General features: G+C 44.6%; 2 protein-coding genes and 1 long non-coding RNA gene across 4 annotated transcripts in view; 2 read left to right on the forward strand and 1 right to left on the reverse strand.

The window, feature by feature from the left end:
* The window catches only part of etv6 (ETS variant transcription factor 6), a 27,036-nt gene extending 17,594 nt beyond the window's left edge, over window positions 1-9,442 (forward strand). For both annotated transcript variants that reach the window (XM_067426823.1, XM_067426824.1), the window contains exons 3-8: window positions 2,048-2,212; window positions 3,790-3,903; window positions 7,067-7,588; window positions 8,071-8,213; window positions 8,784-8,884; window positions 9,003-9,442. In XM_067426823.1, coding sequence (XP_067282924.1) covers window positions 2,048-2,212; window positions 3,790-3,903; window positions 7,067-7,588; window positions 8,071-8,213; window positions 8,784-8,884; window positions 9,003-9,105 — 1,148 coding nt within the window. In that variant the 3' untranslated portion in view covers window positions 9,106-9,442. The remainder of the gene's footprint in view (window positions 1-2,047; window positions 2,213-3,789; window positions 3,904-7,066; window positions 7,589-8,070; window positions 8,214-8,783; window positions 8,885-9,002) is intronic.
* LOC137048648 (uncharacterized) overlaps window positions 2,469-15,000 on the reverse strand; it is a 47,329-nt gene continuing 34,797 nt past the window's right edge. Inside the window, exon 2 of the long non-coding RNA XR_010899493.1 lies at window positions 2,469-2,911. This is a non-coding gene — a long non-coding RNA (uncharacterized lncRNA). The remainder of the gene's footprint in view (window positions 2,912-15,000) is intronic.
* Window positions 10,847-15,000, forward strand: part of LOC137048647 (chemokine-like protein TAFA-2) — a 13,493-nt gene continuing 9,339 nt past the window's right edge. The window contains exons 1-2 of the mRNA XM_067426825.1: window positions 10,847-10,887; window positions 11,035-11,200. The gene's annotated coding sequence lies outside the window, so the exon portion shown is untranslated. The remainder of the gene's footprint in view (window positions 10,888-11,034; window positions 11,201-15,000) is intronic.

The following is a 15,000-nucleotide window of genomic DNA, read 5'->3' on the forward strand; positions in this document are numbered from 1 at the left end:
TGTGTGTGTGTGTGTGTGTAACTTGTCGTCATGCGTGTGTAATGTGCTGTCCGCGCGTGTAACGTGTCGTATGAATGTGTAACGTGCCGGTCGTATGTGTAACGTGCCGTATGCGTGTGCAGGGATGCAGCCGGTGTTCTGGAGCTGTGAGGCCGTGTGTAACGTGTCGGGCATGCGTGTGTAACGTGTTGCAATGCGTGTAACGTGTCGCCATTCATGTGCAACGTGTCGTATGCGTGTGTAACGTGTCGTATGCGTGTAACGTGTCGTATGCGTGTGTAACGTGATGGCTGCGTGTGTAATATGTTGTATGCGTGTGTAACGTGGCGTATGCGTGTGTAACGCAGCGTACGCGTGTAACGTGTCGTATGCGTGTGTAACGTGTCGTATGCGTGTGTAACGTGTCGTATGCGTGTGTAACGTGTCGTATGCGTGTGTAACGTGTCGTATGCGTGTAACGTGTCGTATGCGTGTAACGTGTCGTATGCGTGTGTAACGTGTCGTATGCGTGTGTAACGTGTCGTATGCGTGTGTAACGTGTTGGCTGCGTGTGTAATATGTTGTATGCGTGTGTAACGTGGCGTATGCGTGTGTAACTTCGCGCATGCGTGTGTAGGGATGCAGCTGGTGTTCTGGAACCGCAAGGCCATGTGTGTAACATGTCATCATGTGTGTGTAACGTGTCGTCATGTGTGTGTAACGTGTCTGTCATGCGTGTGTAATGTGCTGTCCGCGCGTGTAACGTGTCGTATGAATGTGTAACGTGCCGGTCGTATGTGTAACGTGCCGTATGCGTGTGCAGGGATGCAGCCGGTGTTCTGGAGCTGTGAGGCCGTGTGTAACGTGTCGGTCATGCGTGTGTAACGTGTTGCAATGCGTGTAACGTGTCGCTATTGGTGTGTAACGTGTCTCCATTCGTGTGCAACGTGTCGATGCGTGTAACGTGTCGGCTGCCTGTGTAATGTGTGGTATGCGTGTGTAACGTGTCGTCTGCGTGTGTAACGTGTCGTCTGCGTGTGTAACGTGTCGTCTGCGTGTGTAACATGTCGTATGCGTGTAACGCGTCGTATGCGTGTGTAACGTGTTGGCTGCGTGTGCAATATGTTGTATGCGTGTGTAACGTGGCGTATGCCTGTGTAACTTGGCGTATGCGTGTGTAGGGATGCAGCTGGTGTTCTGGAGCCGCGAGGCCATGTGTGTAACGTGTCGTCATGCGTGTGTAACGTGTCGTCATGCGTGTGTAACATGTCGGTCATGCGTGTGTAATGTGCTGTCCGCGCGTGTAACGTGTCGTATGAATGTGTAACGTGCCGGTCGTATGTGTAACGTGCCGTATGCGTGTGCAGGGATGCAGCCGGTGTTCTGGAGCTGTGAGGCCGTGTGTATGGTGTCGGTCATGCGTGTGTAAAGTGTTGCAATGCGTGTAACATGTCGCCATTCGTGTGTAACGTGTCGCCATTCGTGTGCAATGTGTCGTATGCGTGTAACGTGTCGGCTGCCTGTGTAATGTGTCGTATGCGTGTGTAATGTGTCGTATGCGTGTGTAATGTGTCGTCTGCGTGTGTAACGTGTCGTATGCGTGTTTAACGTGTCATCTGCGTGTGTAACGTGTCGTCTGCGTGTGTAACGTGTTGTCTGCGTGTGTAACGTGTTGTATGCGTGTGTAACGTGTCGTATGCGTGTGTAACGTGTCGTATGCGTGTGTAACGTGTCGTCTGCGTGTGTAACGTGTCGTATGCGTGTGTAACGTGTCGTCTGCGTGTGTAACGTGTCGTATGCGTGTGTAACGTGTCGTATGCGTGTGTAACGTGTCGTATGCGTGTGTAACGTGTCGTATGCGTGTGTAACGTGTCGTCTGCGTGTGTAACGTGTCGTATGCGTGTGTAACGTGTCGTCTGCGTGTGTAACGTGTCGTATGCGTGTGTAACGTGTCGTATGCGTGTGTAACGTGTCGTATGCGTGTGTAACGTGTCGTCTGCGTGTGTAACGTGTCGTCTGCGTGTGTAACGTGTTGTCTGCGTGTGTAACGTGTCGTCTGCGTGTGCAGGGATGCAGCCGGTGTTCTGGAGCCGTGAGGACGTGTGTCAGTGGCTGCGTTGGGCCGAGAGGGAGTTCGCATTACGGCCCATTTCCAGCGGAAGCTTCCAGATGAATGGCAAAGCCCTGCTGCTGCTCACCAAAGAGGACTTCAGATACCGCTCTCCTCACTCAGGTGACCCTCACACACACACACACACACACACACACACACCTGTACTTCTGCTGTACAAACACTGAAACGATGATGGGGCGGCAGCTGCAGTCACTGAGTGAAGGATTGTGGGTAATGGTGTGGTCAGGTCTTTAATCTGAAGCGAAGAAGGAAGTTGAAGTTGGGTAAACGGCCGATAAGGAAGTGTTTGTGCGTAATCGAGCCACAACCGTCACCTGCTAGAACCAGGAGTTTCCCAGAAAACTGAGAACTGAGAGTGAGTGTGTGTGTGTGTGTGTGTGTGTGTGTGTTTTAATGGGTAGGTTTAGGGGGATAGAATGTACAGTATACTGTAAAGTAAACCTTACACCAATAGAATAGATAACAAATCAAACGTGTGTGTGTGTGTGTGTGTGTGTGTGTGTGTGTGTGTGTGTGTGTGTGTGTGTGTGTGTGTGTGTGTGTGTGTGAGAGAGAGAGAGAGAGAGAGAGAGAGAGAGAGAGTGTTCTTCCTTTTTGAGAATCATTTCCTTAAAGCTCTTTATAGACACACAACATGAACACTGATGACTTCCTTCAGATGATTTATAGTGTTTGTGTGTTATTGTTTTTCTAGCCCAATAAAGACTGTCTGTCTGATGTTTAATGGGTTAGTTATATATATACACTGATCCAGCATAACATTATGACCGTGAATAACACTGATGATCTCTTCATCAGCTGTTAGTGGGTGGGATATATTAGGCAGCAAGTGAACATTTAGTCCTCAGAGTTGATGTGTGTGAAGCAGGAGAAATGGGCAAGCGTAAGGATTTGAGCGAGTTTGGCCAGATTGTGACGGCTAGACGACTGGGTCAGAGCATCTCCAAAACTGCAGCTCTTGTGGGCTGTTCCCGGTCTGCAGTGGTCAGTATCTATCAAAAGTGCTCCAAGGAAGGACCAGTGGAGAACCGGCCACAGGGTCATGGGCGGCCAAGGCTCATTGATGACCGTGGGGAGCGAAGGCTGGCCCGTGGGGTCCGATCAAACAGACGAGCTACTGGAGCTCAAACTGCTCCAGAAGTTAATGCTGGTTCTGATAGAAAGCTGTCAGAATACACAGAGCAGCTCAGTTTGATGGAAACGGTATTCTGGTGGCTGTGGCTCTTCCAGCAGGATAATGCTCCTGACACAAAGCACAAATGCTTCAGGAATGGTTTGAGGAGCACAACAACCAGTTTGAGGCGTCGACTCGGCCTCCAGATTCCCCAGATCTCAATCCAATCGAGCATCTGTGGGATAAGCTGAACAAACAAGTCCGCACATACAGGACTTAAAGGATCTGCTGCTAACATCTTGGTGACATACCACAGCACACCTTCAGGAATCTAGAGGAGTCCATCAGAGACGGCTCAGCAACACAATATTAGGTCATAATGTTATGCCTGATCATTATATATATAATATGTGTGTACTGCAAAGGTTTAAGTTAGAGAAAAAAGTGTGTGATTATTTCAGATCCTTCTGGAACGACTGAAGGATCATAGACTGTAATGTGTGTGTGTGTGTGTGTGTGTGTGTGTGTGTGTGTGTGTGTGTGTGTGTGTGTGTATTGACAGGAGACGTCCTGTACGAGCTCCTCCAGCACATCCTAAAGCAGAGGAAGCCTCAGTATTTCCCATCCGGATCCTTCCACACACTGAACGAGACGCCATTACACCACAAACATGAAGGTGAGCGAGACTCTTCATCATCCTCTTCTTCTTCATCCTCCTCTTCTTCATCTTCATCCTCCTCTTCATCCTCCTCTTCTTCATCTTCATCCTCCTCTTCTTCATCTTCATCCTCCTCTTCTTCATCCTCCTCTTCTTCATCTTCATCCTCCTCTTCTTCATCTTCATCCTCCTCTTCTTCATCCTCCTCTTCTTCATCTTCATCCTCCTCTTCTTCATCTTCATCCTCCTCTTCTTCATCCTCCTCTTCTTCATCCTCCTCTTCTTCATCTTCATCCTCCTCTTCTTCATCTTCATCCTCCTCTTCTTCATCCTCCTCTTCTTCATCCTCCTCTTCTTCATCTTCATCCTCCTCTTCTTCATCCTCCTCCTCTTCTTCTTCTTCTTCTTTGGCTCTGAGCTCTCACTGAGGGATTATGGGAAGGTTAGGCCTGAAAACAGTCACATGATCCAGAGGAATGTTGACAGAAGAACCTGTTAGACGAGGAAACGTCTGAGGAACTCAAACTGGAGAACTTCCTGAAACACACACTCACACTCACACACACATACACACACACACACACACACACACACACACACACACACACACACACACTTTTTGTGACATGTGGGGACTCTCCATAGGCGTAATGGTTTTTATACTGTACAAACCGTATTTACTATCCCCTTACACTGCCCCTAAACCTACCCATCACACACACACACACACACACACACACACACACACACACACACACACACACACACACACACACACACACACTGCCCCTAAACCTACTCAACACACACACACACACACACACACACACACACACTGCCCCTAAACCTACTCAACACACACACACACACACACACACACTGCCCCTAAACCTACTCAACACACACACACACACACACACACACACACACACACACACACACACACACACACACACACACTGCCCCTGAACCTACCCATCACACACACACACACACACACACACACACTGCCCCTAAACCTACTCAACACACACACACACACACACTGCCCCTAAACCTACTCAACACACACACACACACACACACACACACACACACACACACACACACACACACACACACACACACACACACACACACACACACACACACACACACACACTGCCCCTAAACCTACTCAACACACACATACACTGCCCCTAAACCTACTCAACACACACACACACACACACACACACTGCCCCTAAACCTACTCAACACACACACACACACACACACACACACACACACACACACACACACACACACACACACACACTGCCCCTGAACCTACCCATCACACACACACACACACACACACACACACTGCCCCTAAACCTACTCAACACACACACACACACACACTGCCCCTAAACCTACTCAACACACACACACACACACACACACACACACACACACACACACACACACACACACACACACACACACACACACACACACACACACACACACAGCCCCTAAACCTACCCATCACAGGAAACATTCTGCATTTTTACTTTCTCATAAAAACTCCTCCTGTGTGATTTATAAGCCTTTTGTAAAGTGGGGCCATGGGTAATGTCCTCATATTTCACCCTCTCCTGTAATACCTGTGTCATACCCATGGCATTATACACATTTGAGTCCTCATATGTCACACACACACACACACACACACACACACACACACATTAGATCAGATGCAAGTTACAAATCACTGAGAAATTATAGGTATTATTATTTTAAGTTTAAGTTTTTTTTTTTTTAAATATTCTGTTTGATCTCAGTTTGCACTCTGGCACCCCCTAGTGGTGTGTGTGTGTGTGTGTGTGTGTGTTTCATATCAGAATGATTTCTGAAGGATCATGATGCTGAAAATTTAGCTTTGCATCACAGAAATACATTACATTTTAAAATATATTCACATAAAATCAGTCGGACCCACTTCATATATCAGGCGGCCTTCACTAACATTATTAATCATTTGATAAAGTGCACTGAATGTGTACATTTAAAAAAATACCTGCATGTAATTATCTCTGTAATTAATTTCTGTAGTTACATTTGTAAATACACTTTGGACACTTCCCTTACACACACACACACACACACACACACACCTGTGCCTAACTCTACCCGTATCTCACACACACACACACACACCTGTGCCTAACTCTACCTGTATCTCACACACACACACACCTGTGCCTAACTCTACCCGTATCTCACACACACACACACACACCTGTGCCTAACTCTACCCGTATCTCACACACACACACACACACACACACCTGTGCCTAACTCTACCCGTATCTCACACACACACACACACACACACCTGTGCCTAACTCTACCCGTATCTCACACACACACACACACACACACACCTGTGCCTAACTCTACCCGTATCTCACACACACACACACACACACACCTGTGCCTAACTCTACCCGTATCTCACACACACACACACCTGTGCCTAACTCTACCCGTATCTCACACACACACACACACACACACCTGTGCCTAACTCTACCCGTATCTCACACACACACACACACACCTGTGCCTAACTCTACCCGTATCTCACACACACACACACCTGTGCCTAACTCTACCCGTATCTCTCACACACACACACACACACACACACACACACACACATGTGCCTAACTCTACCCGTGTCCTCCTCAATATCAGCTAAAGGGATTTGCAATACAATATGAACACAGTAAGAACATTTACTTATTTGTTAAAGTTAGTACATAATAGTTAAGGCCACCTGATATAAAGTTACTCTACATCAGAATCATATCTCACGGGTTTTACAGTATTTATGTTAACCCTAACTGTGTTTTTTGTGCGTTTGTGTTTTTGTGTGTGCGTGCGCGTGTATGCCTGTGTGTGTGTGTGTGTGTGTGTGCGTGCGCGTGTATGCCTGTGTGTGTGCGCGTGTGTGTGTGCGCGTGTGTGTGTGCGCGTGTGTGTGTGCGCGTGTATGCCTGTGTGTGTGTGTGTGCGCGTGTATGCCTGTGTGTGTGTGTGTGTGTGTGTGCATGCGCGTGTATGCCTGTGTGTGTGTGTGTGTGCGTGCGTGCGTGTGTGTGTGTGCACGTGCGTGTGTGTGTGTGTGTGACAGAAACGGTACGCCGGCCGGCTCTGTCCCTGCAGCCGCCCACCATTGAGCTCCGCCATCGCTCGCGGTCGCCGCATCATCATCACCCGCCGCCGGCCCTGCAGGACCCCCAGGCGTCCGCTCCGCTGCCCGACAGTAATCACCATCTGCCGGACGACCTGTACCCGCTGTCCGTGTCTCCCGCCGCGCCCAACGGCCACGCCCACAGCCGCGAGGCACCGCCCACCAGCCCGTGCGCGGAGGAGGCCACGCCCCCCCGCGTGATCCAGCTCATGCCGAGCGCCATCATGCACCCGCTGCTGCTGAGCCCCGCACGAGGCAATCCGGCCGACTTCCGGCACGGCCGCGGCACGCCTCAGGAGAACGGGCGCGAGGTCAAAGGTCAGCAGGGGGCGGTCCACTACGCGCCTCACCTGTCCCTCGCCCATCAGCTCCCCCTGCAGGACGAGCGGCTCTACCGCAACCAGATCATCATGCCCGTCTCGCCGCCGGAGGAACAGGCCACGCCCATCGGCCGCATCGCAGGTTAGGCCACGCCCCCTACAGCACTCACAATGGCAACACAGCTTGATCAGACTCGTCGAGACTGTTTTCCAAGATGGCTGCCGTCTGTGATCGCGTAATGTTCTGTCTTTATAAAGTATCTTCTTATTAAACTGTTTGTACTCTTACAAAGTTCTCAATGCTGCGGTTTGCCTGTAGAGACCCTCATTATGCTGCCGTGTTAGTGTGAGGATATGTTGAGCTGTTAGTGGTATTAACTAGCGGTTTAATTTGACTTACCCTGTGCCCCATAGACAAGCGTTATAAGCTAATCTGTGTTTAGAGATAAAACTCTTTACATTCGATTTCATGAAACCGCATCCCAGAGAACGATCTACTCGCTGACCTCAGAAATCATATTCGATCGTAATATTCGAGAGTTTATTCAAGAGACGGGTTTATTGAGTGATTATTGAAATCTCCTGCACTGCATCATGGGTAATGTAGTTTTTGCTGTTAATCAGACTGCAGACTCCTGTGGGATTACGTCTATCAGCTGCTTTCGGACAGCCGCTACGAAAACTACATCCGTTGGGAAGATCGCGAAACCAAAGTCTTCCGGATCATGGATCCCAACGGCCTGGCCCGCCTGTGGGGGAACCACAAGGTGAGAACGCTTTCACTCAACGATAGATAACACACACGTCTGAAATAACACACACGTCTAAAATAACACGTCTGTCATTAACTCCTCCCCCTAATGTCGCTCCACACCCGTAAGACCTCCGCTCATCTTCACACACAGTTTAAGATATTTTATATTTAGTCCGAGAGCGTATGCAAGTGTATGCACACTATACTGTCCATGTCCAGAAAGGGAATAAAAACATCATCACAGTAGTCCATATGAGACATCAGTGGGTTAATTAGAGTCTCTTGAAGCATCCAAAATACATTTGGGTCCAAAAATAACAAAAACTACGACTTTATTCAGCATTGGCTTCTCTTCCGCGTTTGTGTTCAATCCTCAGATAAAGATTCAAACGGTTATGATTCAGCGAATCGATTCATGATTCGGAATCAATACACTGATTCATAACCGCTTGAGAATGTTGTAGAATGTACAGTGTAAAATCCACTACGCCTATGGAAAGTCCCCACAATTCACAAAAACCTAACGTGTGTGTGTGTGTGTGTGTGTGTGTGTTTGTGTTTTATTGTTGTGTTTGTGGCACAGAACAGGACCAATATGACGTATGAGAAGATGTCGCGAGCGCTGAGACACTACTATAAACTCAACATCATCCGCAAGGAGCCTGGACAGAGACTGCTGTTCAGGTCAGGTCCGCCATCACACACACACACACACACGTGTTACTGACCGACGACTGATGATAACGTGTGTGCGTGTTTGTGTGTGCGTGTGTGTGTGTGTGTGCGTGTGTGTGCGCCGCAGGTTCATGAAGACCCCGGATGAGATCATGAGCGGACAGACGGAGCGTCTGGAGCACCTGGATTCGGATACGGATGAACAGATCTACGTAAAGGAGGAGTGCTGAGCGCCGCAAACTTCTCAAGCCCAAGATGCCTCGGTCCGCCTGACCTTTGACCTCTGTGTGACCGTCTCACACTGCACTGCTCTCGGCCCAGGCCCGGTCTTACTCGCGGTTTTCTAGTCTTGTATTACTACTTCAGCAAACTTCACGGTGACAATCATTTTAATGACAAACGATGCTCTCTTTTGCAAATCAGATCTAGAAATTGTTGGTGCAGCTTTTTAATTCTCTTTGGTAAGTATAATGTACGAAGACCTGTTGCCATTTGTATAAACGTGGGATTACTAGAACGCTGGTGAAAATGTGATTTCAATTCTACAATAAATTTTACTGAGTGACACAGGTGTATATTAATGGAGTTTGTTTTGTGTGTGTGTGTGTTGGGGGTTATATATATATACTACAAGTGTATATACATGATCTTTTACATCACATGGATGGCCGGGTGTGGGCCCAGGATGCACTATGGGAAGAATACGAGCCTTCTAGGATCTGCTGCTAACGTCTTAGTGCCACATACCACAGCACATCTTCAGGGGTCGGGGTAGAGTCCATCATGCCTTGCAAAAGAGGGACCAACACAATATTAGGAAGGTGGCCAATGTTATGCCTGATCGGTGTGTGTGTGTGTGTGTGTGTATCATGATGACAAAATTCATTGAACGAAAGAATATTTTAAATAAAATCGAGTTGTGGAGGTACTTTTCTTTGTTTCCAAACGAGGCCTTATCCTCGTGTCTTTGTAGTGAAAATAAGCGTCGACATGCGAAACCAGACGTGACCACAAGATGGCGGCACGCGCGCGGACAGCTTTACTCAAACATCACGCGCTGCCTATCATAAAACACGATTACAACAACTATATAATGCATATTTACACCACTTCGCTGCTACTAAGTGATAATATCTTTAAAATATCTTGATAGATATTCGCGTGGTATTTGAACTGGCCTACTTCATCCCAGGTAACAAACGTTCTGAGAACGTTATTTCTGAATGTTCAGTTTATTCAATGTTTTATTTTTATGTCTTTGGTTGTGTGGCGTTAAGCGCATTTTATCATTCTTAGAAAAGAAATATATATAAAAAGAAAGTTTAAAGTGGATTATTGATCGTTGATGACTGACAGGACAATCTACGGAAACTCATTTACGCCACACTGGCTTAGATTACAAAACATTAAAAAAAAAACTCCTTTTGTAAATCATAATTGACATAATTATCACTGATGACGTACAAAATCTTAAATATTATATAGAGAGTGACTTTTATAGTAGGATATGTTATAATTTCAATTTTGCGATTTCCAAACATTGTGGGAATGTTGCTTTTGAATGTTTTCTGAACAAACAAAAGTTATCAATTAATGAACGTCAAACTAAAACGTTGCAGAATAAAGTATCCTCCAGCCATTGAGAGGGAGATTGCGTGTCTCTTCCAGTCAGTCAATCTCTGTGTGTGTGTGTGTGTGTGTGTGTGTGTGTGTGTGTGAGAGAGAGAAAGAGAGAGAGATTCATTGTGTGTATCCTCCAGTCAGTCAATCCGTGTGTGCGTGTGTGTGTGTGTGTGAGAGAGCGAGATTCATTGTGTGTATCCTCCAGTCAGTCAATCCGTGTGTGTGTGTGTGTGTGTGTGTGAGAGAGAGAGAGAGAGAGAGAGAGAGAGAGAGAGAGAGATTCATTGTCTGTATCCTCCAGTCACTCAATCTGTGTGTGTGTGTGTGGTGTGTGTGTGTGTGAGAGAGAGAGCGAGATTCATTGTGTGTATCCTCCAGTCAGTCATTCGGTGTGTGTGAAGCTCAGGGAGAGCATCTGTTTCTCTACATCTTTTTCTCTTTTGCCGTTTAACGGCTCTTTTAACATCATTTTTTTTCAAACAGGAGACGCGGGAAACATTCAAAGGAATAATCTCGTTTATTCTGCTGTGTGGCAGTTAATGACGGTTATGACGGTTACTCTTTCAACTCCCGCGCGGATCTGAATCATGTGGGAACGCCGCTGACTGAACCGAGCCGAGCCGAACCCTGGATCGATCGAACCGGGACTGACCCCGCTGGACTGATCGAACTGATCGGATGGATTGATAAATCGCAGCTCAGGTGATTGAATGCTCTTCCTTCATTCGTGCTTTAATCTGGCGCGAGATTAAAGTCAGTCAGAATGCTGACGAATACTAATTTAAATATAAAATAAGATAGAAAGTTTATAGAAACAATATAAATATATTTTAAAGAGAATTTAAAGTGGATTATTCATAGTTTAATGACTGACAGGACAAGCTACGGAAGCCGTTTTCCGCCACACGGGCTTCGATACATTACAAAACATTAAAAAAACCACAAAATTATGACTTACAAAGTCATGATATTATGACATTATTATTAGTATGATATTATTAAAATAAATAAATAAAAAATGTACTTAAACATTTAAAATGTAATTTATTTTAGTTTTTCAATGTTTAATTTTGATTTCATTTGTATTATTTATTAGATTTTAAAATATTTTTTATATTCAATTAATTTAAAATGAAAATAAATAACGATTTTTTAAATTTAATTTGTAATATTTAATTAAATATATCTTAATACATTTTTTAATTGTTTTAAATTAAATGGTAAAAACTGCATTTTTTATTTTATATTTTGCATTGTTTAATTAATTTAAACATTTTAAATTTTAACATTTTAAATTGGGTTTTAAATTGAAAAATAAATGTGAAAAACTACATTAAATATTAACATTTTACATTTTTACGGGTTTGTTATATTTATTTTTTATTTGTAAATATTCTAAAATATGATATTTAATTTTTAATTATGTTTTAAATTAAATATAAGTGTTTATTCATTAATTTAAACATTTTGAAGTTTTTATGTTTTATATTAAATATACAAATGTTTATTAATTAATAGAAATACAGCTAATAATCATGTATTACTATAGTGTTTGTTCCCTGACGCAGTGAGTGAACTTCACCACACACACACACACACACACACACACACACACACACACATACACACACACACACACACATTGAGAAAGGAAACACATCTCCTAAAGACTCTGATGTGTGATGTGCCGTATAATTCCATACTTTGAAGAATCATGGTGATATTTTTGTAGAAGAGTTGAAATTATGTATTTATTTAAATGATAGTATGGCAAGTTTGATGAGCGTTTTCATTTTTTGGAAACAAATGCATAAAAAATGTGCTTTAGTTTATTTCACGAGGCTCACACACTCCGTCCTGATGTTTTAATACACACACCGCCGTTCATCAGATTATTAATGTGTTTAGAAGTCTCTTCTGCTCAACATTAATTTAATTAAAAATACAACAAAATAACAGTAATATTGTGAAATATTATTCAAATGTAGAATAACTGATTTCAATGCGAACATATGTTAAAATGTATTTCTGTGACGCAAAGCTGAGTTTTCAGCATCATGATCCGTCAGAAATATGAAATAATCTTTATCAATAGTTATATTTATCTGAAACAGAAGTGTCTGCATCATTTCGCTTCAGCGTTTGGGTCAGTAAGAATTCATTTATGGACTCTTTTAAAGAAATAAATACATTTATTTATCAAGAACGCATTAAAATGAGCCCCGATAAACATGTTTTACACAACTATTGATAATAATCATAAATGCTTCATATCAGATGATTTCTGACGGATCATGATGCTTTATATCACAGAAATAAATGTAAATGTTTGTAATATTTGTAATAGTTTTTCTACACGTTTGGGAATGGTGTAATTCCTCGTCATACGGTTTCCCACAGATAAAGCTCATCCATGTTTTATTCTCAGACGTCTCGCTAGAGGAAGAACATCTAAGAGCTCTTTCCTTATTCCGCTGTAATAGTGTGAAAAAGGAGAACGTACTTCTGTTCTCCTGACGTCATTTATGATATATCACATTAATAACTGACTGGAATGTTAATCCTCACGGTTTGTTAAATCATTTAAAATGTATTATCTGTCAAAATTACGGAAATCATTTTAAAATAGTTAACGCACACCGATCAGGCATAACATTATGACCTAATATTGTGTTGCTGACCTGTCTCTGATGGACTCCTAAAGGTGTGCTGTGGTATGTCACCAAGATGTTAGCAGCAGATCCTTTAAGTCCTGTAAGTGCGGACTTGTTTGTTCAGCTCATCCCACAGATGCTCATTGGTTGAAGGCTGAGTAGAATAATGCCGTCTCGTTGTAATGAAACCTAAACTCTATATTTGTGTAGCGTATATTTAACCATCTTAACAATTCGTTTAGACCTTTTTGGTTTCAGCCCACTTTAGTTTACAAATTAAAGGCACAGTATGTAAGATGTTATGATTCAAATATCCACTAGATCAGTGTTAAATATTGTGTTGACTTGTGTACATTATCCCAAATGTTCCTAAGAACGCTTAAATCCAGAGAGATTTGCGATTTTAACAAGGACACAGCCTGGTAATAAAATAATTCACAATTTAATAATCGGAATATAATAGATTAAATGCGCCCACAGAGAAACGGCTGCGATAGGCCACTTCTGTCATGTGACGCATTTATTTGCGTTAAACCCCTCAACAAAAAGTGTTTCCAAACTAGTCGATTGTGATGATATGACCTGTCAATCAAATGAGATGACAGCCACAACGCTCCAATCAAAATCATCCGCCAGCTGCTCATTAACATGGACGCCGTTTTCTGCAGTTTGAACACGTGAAGGTTCACAAACGCTCGTCACATGACACGGATGATAGCAAACAAACCAGCGCGAGTGTCCGGCGCTGTAGATCTTTTTTCTTCATTAACACGGCTTATTATTACAGCAAACTCACCTGAATCTGTGTGTGTGTGTGTGTGTGTGTGTGTGTGTGTGGGTAGGTTTAGGGGCAGTGTGTGTGTGTGTGTGTGGTGGGTAGGTTTAGGGGCAGTGTGTGTGTGTGTGTGTGTGTGTGTGTGTGTGTGTGATGGGTAGGTTTAGGGGCAGTGTGTGTGTGTGTGTGTGTGTGTGATGGGTAGGTTTAGGGGCAGTGTGTGTGTGTGTGTGTGTGTGTGTGTGAGTGTGTGTGTGGTGGGTAGGTTTAGGGGCAGTGTGTGTGTGTGTGTGTGGTGGGTAGGTTTAGGGGCAGTGTGTGTGTGTGTGTGTGTGTGTGTGTGTGTGTGTGATGGGTAGGTTTAGGGGCAGTGTGTGTGTGTGTGTGTGTGTGTGATGGGTAGGTTTAGGGGCAGTGTGTGTGTGTGTGTGTGTGTGTGTGTGTGATGGGTAGGTTTAGGGGCAGTGTGTGTGTGTGTGTGTGTGTGTGTGATGGGTAGGTTTAGGGGCTGTGTGTGTGTGTGTGATGGGTAGGTTTAGGGGCTGTGTGTGTGTGTGTGATGGGTAGGTTTAGGGGCAGTGTGTGTGTGTGTGTGTGTGTGTGTGTGTGTGATGGGTAGGTTTAGGGGCAGTGTGTGTGTGTGTGATGGGTAGGTTTAGGGGCATTGTGTGTGTGTGTGTGTGATGGGTAGGTTTAGGGGCAGTGTGTGTGTGTGTGTGTGTGTGTGATGGGTAGGTTTAGGGGCAGTGTAAGGGGATAGTAAATACAGTTTGTACAGTATAAAAACCATTACGCCTATGGAGAGTCCCCATATATCACAAAAACAAGCGTGTGTGTGTGTGTGTGTGTGTGTGGTGGGTAGGTTTAGGGGCTGTGTGTGTGTGTGTGTGATGGGTAGGTTTAGGGGCTGTGTGTGTGTGTGTGTGTGTGGTGGGTAGGTTTAGGGTGTGTGTGTGTGTGTGTGTGTGTGTGTGTGTGTGATGGGTAGGTTTAGGGGCAGTGTAAGGGGATAGTAAATACAGTTTGTACAGTATAAAAACCATTACGCCTATGGAATGTCCCCATATATCACA

The sequence above is a fragment of the Pseudorasbora parva genome, chromosome 20 (assembly GCF_024679245.1).
Source record: "Pseudorasbora parva isolate DD20220531a chromosome 20, ASM2467924v1, whole genome shotgun sequence".
NCBI classification, from domain to species: domain Eukaryota; kingdom Metazoa; phylum Chordata; class Actinopteri; order Cypriniformes; family Gobionidae; genus Pseudorasbora; species Pseudorasbora parva.